The sequence below is a fragment of the Aplysia californica genome, unplaced genomic scaffold (genome assembly GCF_000002075.1).
Source record: "Aplysia californica isolate F4 #8 unplaced genomic scaffold, AplCal3.0 scaffold01130, whole genome shotgun sequence".
NCBI lineage: Eukaryota > Metazoa > Mollusca > Gastropoda > Aplysiida > Aplysiidae > Aplysia > Aplysia californica.
The window spans coordinates 113,629-121,241 of NW_004798400.1; the positions used below are offsets into that span (position 1 = coordinate 113,629).

General features: G+C 40.4%; 1 protein-coding gene across 1 annotated transcript in view; it reads left to right on the forward strand.

Moving 5' to 3' along the window:
- The window catches only part of LOC101849097 (endoglucanase 4), a gene marked incomplete in the record, with an annotated part of 43,502 nt that overhangs the window by 8,693 nt on the left and 27,196 nt on the right, over positions 1 to 7,613 (forward strand). Inside the window, 6 exon segments of the mRNA XM_035973313.1 lie at positions 965 to 1,135; positions 2,368 to 2,552; positions 3,227 to 3,386; positions 5,007 to 5,118; positions 5,433 to 5,583; positions 7,200 to 7,344. Of these exon segments, the coding sequence (XP_035829206.1) occupies positions 965 to 1,135; positions 2,368 to 2,552; positions 3,227 to 3,386; positions 5,007 to 5,118; positions 5,433 to 5,583; positions 7,200 to 7,344 (924 nt within the window).

Consider the following 7,613-nt stretch of genomic DNA (forward strand, 5'->3'; position numbering starts at 1 on the left):
TTAGGAATAAACGGGGTGTGTGGACAAGCGGTCCAAAATTAATAAACGGGAGGGGGTGGGATTGGAATGAACGGGGGTGCAGACAGGTTGTCCAAATTAATAGACGGGGGAGGGGGGCACATTCAACCTCATACCCTTATACTAGTAGGTACAAATCTTTTTTTAAATTTCTCCTTCAGTGAATAAAACAACAAGAGATCATGAAATTTTAGTGACAACTTTTCCCATTTAAGAACAAACCAGTTTTTAAAAAAACCAAACCAATGTACAAAAGTTTTGAAAAGTACAGAAATTTGGGGTAGCCAACCCGGTACCAGTACTAATACTGAGGGTAATTTTCCATTTACAACAACAACAAATAAGGAAGTTTCGTTCAGATATCTGGATTCTATGTTTTATATGACCGTCGGTCGTGGCAAGCTGGAAAAGAATAAACGGGGGTAAGGAATAAGGAGCGGGGGAGGGGGTTGCACAAAAAACTGTAAATTAATAAGCGGGGATTGGGGAAAAAAGAGTGGGGGGTGCGCAAAAAAACTGAAAGAAGGGGGGACGCTTAGTCGATACCTTAGAGTCGTACATCAGGGTTCTCTGTTAATTAAAAAAACAAAATTAAAAACAAACAAGAACCATATACATGCTAGCCATACTACTTAAGGCTGTGATTTTCTCAAGTGACCCAGCCTCTTGCAGCTAGTTTCATTGGTTTATACCTTATAACTAGACACATCGGAGTCTTTTATGAAATGATTGGGCGCTTTTCTATTGTTCACAGAAGAAATGTGTTCGACAAGTTGTGGTCTTTAAAAACTAATAAATCGAGTTTCAGTGTCTGTCTGCTGGGGCATTATATTCTCTCTTAGCCCGGGTTGGTTCCCATGATTTTTGGTGTTGAATTTTTTTTTGTGTGCAATCCACACTTACAAACAGTGGACGCGTTTTTCCTTTGTTCGTTTCCAAAATACAGCTGACAAATCCAAGTACAACTACAACGACATTCTGTTCAAGTCTTTTCTGTTCTACGAGGCTCAACGTTCCGGAAAACTGCCAGCCTCCAACCGCATTCCTTGGAGAGGAGACTCAGCCCTCAATGACAAGGGGGAGAACGGCGAGGATCTGACTGGAGGATGGTATGACGGTAAGTGCCGTGTCGGTACTATTGTGACAGGTGGTACCACAGAATTCTAGAATTCTGTGGGTGGTACTTATAGGAGGGACACACAACACGCACTCTCGCACTCTCTCTCTCTCTCTCTCTCTCTCTCTCTCTCTCTCTCTCTCTCTCTCTCTCTCTCTCTCTCTCTCTTTCTCTCTCTCTCACACACACACACATGCACACACTCTCACACACATACATACATACACATACACATCCATACACACGCATACACACATGCACACACACACACACACATCCACATGTACACAAACACACACACACACACACACACACACACACACACACACACACACACACACACACACACACACACGCACGCACACTGGTATGAAAGCGATCGTTCTCTCGGCACTATTAGGCCATCTGGAACGTACAAGATGTGCGCACAATGTGATCTGTCAATAGCGAGGTCATGTTGTGGCGCCATTGAACACTGAATTCGATACTTCAGATTCCTAGTGAATCTATTTATTCAATTATTTTTTAAATGTCTTTATTTATTTATTTATTCATTTATTTAATTTCGGGGAGCGTGACCATGAAGGATTTCAAATTCCAAACACATTCCACAAGGATAGACGACGGTCGGAAGGAGAGTTGCCCACGAACAATAATTAGATGGTTCATTTGGATGTCTCTATCTCTTTACAAACAAAAAAAAGAAATACCCCCCCCCCCCACGAACAAAGCGCCCCCCCCCAAAAGCTTCGTTTTGCAATACACACTTGTGCGTTAAGTGTTCACAAAAGAGTCAACAACGATGTGTCAGATAGGAGTGCAGTTCATCTGGTTAGTTCATAGCGTGTGTAGATTCTAAGCTCGCCTTCCCCTTTCCCCACTCCCCTTGTAGTACTGTACACAGTGGCTTCGGTAGTCTAGTGGTTAAGCTTGCGGACTCATTATCGTGAGATTGCTTGTTCGAGGGTTCGAACCTCAGCTAAGGCCGACGTTGTGTCCTTGGGAGAGGCATTTTACTCGAATTTCCTATCTGGCTCAGGACTTTGGAAATGGACGTTGAACTCGGGAGGTCCTGCGTCTTATATAACTCAATAGTGTTGATAATGACGTTAAGCCAATAAAGAACATTTCATATTCCACACTACAAATTCCTTTTATGTTGATATAAACTTTAACACCTATCAAATTTGTGGTTGATGATGAAACAAATCTCTTGTGTTTCCTGCTGTCAGCCGGCGACCACGTCAAGTTCAACTTCCCCATGTCGTACAGCACCACGATACTCGCCTGGGGTTATCTCCTCTACCCGGAGGCCTACAAGGCAGCTGGTCAAGAGGACGCGCTCCTTGACGGTATCAAATGGCCGTTGGAATATTTACTCAAGTGTCACACGGCGCCCGAAGAGCTCTACGTTCAGGTCAGTAATGATAAATGGCCAGGCGGCCAGTCAGTTGCTACTGAAGGAAAGAATTAAAAAATGGAGCACGTTTAGTTGACTGTCTGAATGCAAATGTTTTACAACCCCAAAGATATAATTCAGGTAATTTAAGAGGCAGGCTGCTTTGCTAATACCAACCTTCGGGGCCAACACGGCTGAGTGGGTTGCAGCAGTCCAGCATGCAGACGAAACTGCTTGATAAATGTTGTGTTTGTTTGTTTGAGTAAAGAGAAGCACATCGACACAATGAAGGCCATTTAGTGCTGGGGAAAAATAAGACAGACAGACAGAAACAGGGGAAAGTAAAGAAGTAGGACCTACCAGCGGCGCCCTCCAACAACCCACCTTGATAAATGTATAATAAGTTCCTCACTTGTGGATCGAAAGCAAGTTTAATTCTGTGTGCAAAAGTAAATAAACGTTCTAAAATTTGCACCTTTGACTTCCACTTCGATCGTATTACTGAATTTGGATATTGAACAAAACAGTGATGATGATGATGAATATTATTATCATTAATCTTATTATCATCATCATCATTATCACTATCATCATTATCATCATCATTATCACTAAAGTCATTATCATTACATCATTATCATAATTATACTTATTACTATTACTATTATATTGTGTGTGTGTGCTAAACTCAGGTGGGCAACCCGGGACCAGACCACGGATACTGGGGCCGGCCAGAGGACATGACAATGCCCAGGCCATCTTACAAGATCACAGCGTCCAGACCTGGAAGTGATGTTGCTATGGAGACTGCCGCCGCCATGTCAGCTGGTTATCTGGTCTTCAAGGACAAAAGTAAGAGTGATTTATGATGATGATGGTGATGATGATGATGATGATGATGATGATGATGATGATGATGATGATGATGATGATGATGATGATGATGATGATGATGATGATGATGTCGACGATGATAATAAAATGAAGAACAACAACAATAGCATCAACAACAACAACAACAACAGCAACAAAACAAAAACAACAACAGCAACAACAACAAATAACAATATCAATAATCATAATATAGGCTAATAATAATATGGTTATAATACAACAACGTCAAAAATGATAATTACAATAATGTGTTATATATAGTATACATTATATATATATATTTTATATATATATTTTATATATATATATATATATATATATATATATATATATATATATATATATATATATATATATATATATAAAATATAATATAATATAAACGCACATATTGTGGCGTAAAAAAAAAAACCCTTGAAAATGTAATCACCCAATCTTCGGGTTAAAGCCTGGCACCATCCACTCCTGTAGCATATCATTTTAAAGCTAGATAAATTCTGCATCATCTGACACATTAATATTATATTATACGCCCGAGATATGGTGACTTAAAATTGAGCTTGAACTTAAAATCAGACTTGGCAAAATTGTGCGAAATCAAAGAAACGCAAAAGTGTATTCGCGAGTATCTTTAAGGTCTTCAACATTGGTGGAATGCACATGAGATGAATATCAAATGAAAAGAGAATATTATTGTCTCTGCAATGAACAGATTCTTCTGATGATTTTTTCAAACAGATTGGAGAACAGAGCAGTTACAAATACCACACTAAGCCTGAACTTAACATTACATGTGCTCATTAGTATAATTTTGTTTTTGTTCTGGAGCTAACGGTTTCATGTCGAAACCTTGGGCGTAATCATCTGTCAATGAGAAAAAGAGGCCTCGAAACTGCCATGGTTTTGGGTGGTCTGGGGTGAAATGAAGAGAACCGCCCTCACGAGAATCACTGGATGGCTTGGTTTATAGTGCGGTCAAAAATTCCTGGCGCAACTTATCGTCAAATATTTCCTAAAATATCGAACTAAGACTCTCCAGCTTTTGCACAATGACTTGTGTCAATATGGCATAACTGATTAATATTTTTGTAAACATCTGTTAGCTGTCTAGAAAATACTTTGATGAATACGAATAAAAAATCCGAGCGAGTGGTTTTACGTTTCTTTGATTTCGCACAATTTTGCCAAGCCTGATTTTCTTAGGTCAATTTTGAGAAACTGTTCGAACAACAAAGTTAGGAAAGAAGTAGTGTGAGGCTTCCTTCGGAGAAAATTAACCATTTTTATTGTTTAATTTTTTTAACTTCAGGTTTGTATTGTACCCCCCCCCCCTCCCGAAAAAGTAAATAAATAAATAAACTAATGAATAAATAAAACAGATGTAACGAATAAAGCGGGTGGCTGGGTGACGCTACCTATGCCTTTACTTTCTCTCTGTTGTCTCTGTCTTGTTGTTTCCCAGCACTAAATTAAGACCATTATTGTGTCAGTGCGCTTCTCATTATTCAAACAAACAAACAAACAAACACAAAAACAAACAAACAAACAAACAACCGTCCTCTCCCTTTCCCTTCCCAGACTCTACTTTCGCCAACACACTTTTGACTCACGCCAAACAATTGTGGGACTTTGGCATGAAGTACAAGGGCAAGTACAGCGACTCTGTGTCAGCAGCCGCTGGCTTCTATTCGTGAGTAAAAAAGAAAAAGACTGTGTGTGTGTGTGTGTGTGTGTGTGTGTGTGTGTGTGTGTGTGTGTGTGTGTGTGTGTGTGTTTGTGTACGTGTGGAAGGATGGGGAAGGGTAAGGGGCACTAACACATACTGTTATAGTAGTGTTAAAATACGAACACCATGTCATGATATGAAAGTAGAAGGCCAAAATTATTTTTTTTTCGGGGATGGGGGGATGGGGCGATAGACAGATCGATAAATCGATAGATCGATAGATAGATAGAAAGATAGATAGATAGATACACTGTGACAGTAGCTATCAATGTCCTCAGTTCTCACAACTACACTGACGAGCTGTGCTGGGGTTCTCTGTGGCTCTATCAGGCCACCAACGAGAGCAAATACCTGGATAATGCGGAGAAACTGTGGGACCCTGAACCTGCGTGGGGCATGTCGTGGGACGAGAAGACCATCTCAAACCAGGTATGAAATATCTTAACTCATTGACACCGCTCATTCAGGGGCGAAGCGTCTACATAATCAAACAATATCTGCTTCCAGTTCTTAATTTGGGGACATTGCCGCTGTCAAATTCACCCATGGAGCGTGATATACGTTAGAATGAATTCAGGGTCTGTTTTCATTCACAACACTACTCAGTGATGCTGCATTGAATAAATAGTTTTGTTGGTTGTATTCCCATTTGTAGGAAAGCTTGTCATATTTGGCCTCATCTCTATTCTGTATTTGTCTCACTTTGAGTACCCTGTCAAACCAGTCAACCTTCACCATTGCGCTCATTGTGTTTATTCGACAACGTTTGAAGGTGCGCTCTTTTGGGGGGACTTTTTAAAAAGTGCATAACTTCTTTATTCGTAAAGATTGTACAATAGTTTTCATTTATCTGGAAACTTAAACTTTAATTCAACAACACGAACACGATCAAATCATGTGCAACTTTGTGTTACTGGCTGATATATGGTTGGTCTAAGATCTGCCTGCAGCTTTGCCTTTGGTCTGCTGCTGATCAAACATAATATGTGTCCGCTATAAGATACATCTTTATTGTCCAGGTTCTAGCACATTGATTTGGTGTTTTACCACGTACACACATACACGCACACACGCGCACACGCACACACAGACATGTACACTCACACAGGCTTACAGTCACATGCATAATATAAATGAACAGTAATATAAACAAAAATACCGAAAGCTAATTGCATACTCAGTGTTCTGGTTGTAACTCAAAGGTATTTTGATGCATGTTTTAAGGTGATATGAATACTTATAACAAGATGGTCAAGATGGAAGAAGTTTGATGGATGATGGTAAGAATAACCTTCTGTATCTGTCTTTGTTACAGACCAGAAGCCTAAGTATTTTACTTCTGACTGATATTTTTATTTGAGGGAACAATGGATATTTATTGTCCAAAAAGATGGAATTAATAGATTTAATTGTTCTTTACCTTGTTGTCTGTGTCCTCAATGAGCTAAGCTGTGGTCGAAAATGATAGCGCCTTTGGTCACGCAGTGTTGTAGTTTGTCAGCGCGGGTGGTTGGCGGGTGCTCTGGCGTGGTTTGCTCCTTCTCGTATCAAACATCTATCGTCCTTTTCTCCCCTACTTCTATTTTGTGTTTGTTACTTTCTTGAAAACCTCTAATCTTCGGCACTTATATGACCTTTTTGTGTTGCAATGGCCGTAAAACTCTTACTAAAACTTTAAAAGTTTGTAGGCACAAAAGGCCGAGGATGGGGGGGGGAAGTGGAGGGAAAGGGGTGGTGATGGAGAGGTAGGGAGGAAAAGATGGTTCGGGGGGGGGGGGTGGATGGAAAGGGGGTGGGGCAAAGAGAGGAAAGGGCAATAGCATGAGAGAAAGGATGTGAAAAGTGCCTTATTCTGGGTATATTTATATAATTATATAGTACATGTATACCGTCTGGTAACTGTTCAGGTCTACTTGGCCAAAACGTTTGAATAAAAACCTGTTACATGTAGATAAATTACTTTCCTAATGGCAGTATCGGTTCCTTGTGCTCACGAAATTACATTACAATTGCCAATGTCGCAACACTATCATCACTATCTACAGGTTCTCCTGTACAAACTGACGGGCAAGGACTCCTACAAACAGGCTGTTGAAGGCACCTACACCTCCTGGTTCCCCGGAGGCGACATTACATACACGCCCAAGGGCCTGGCCTTCAGATTGGTTTGGGCATCTCTTCGATACTCGTGTGAGTTATATAATGAACAAGAGGCACCCGTGTTTTAAATTACATAATAAAATGTGAAACCAGTTACGAGGAAAGAGGGGAAAAGATAAGGGGGAGGGGGGGGGAGACGTAATCTTCAAAACGAGAAATTCCCCCTTGATCTACTTTAGTCAATACCAGTAGTTTTGAATAATTCCTTATAATATATTCGTTCATTCTCAGTCTCTGTCGGTCGGTCTGTCTGTCTGTCTGTCTGTCTGTCTGTCTGTCTGTCTGTCTGTCTGTCTGTC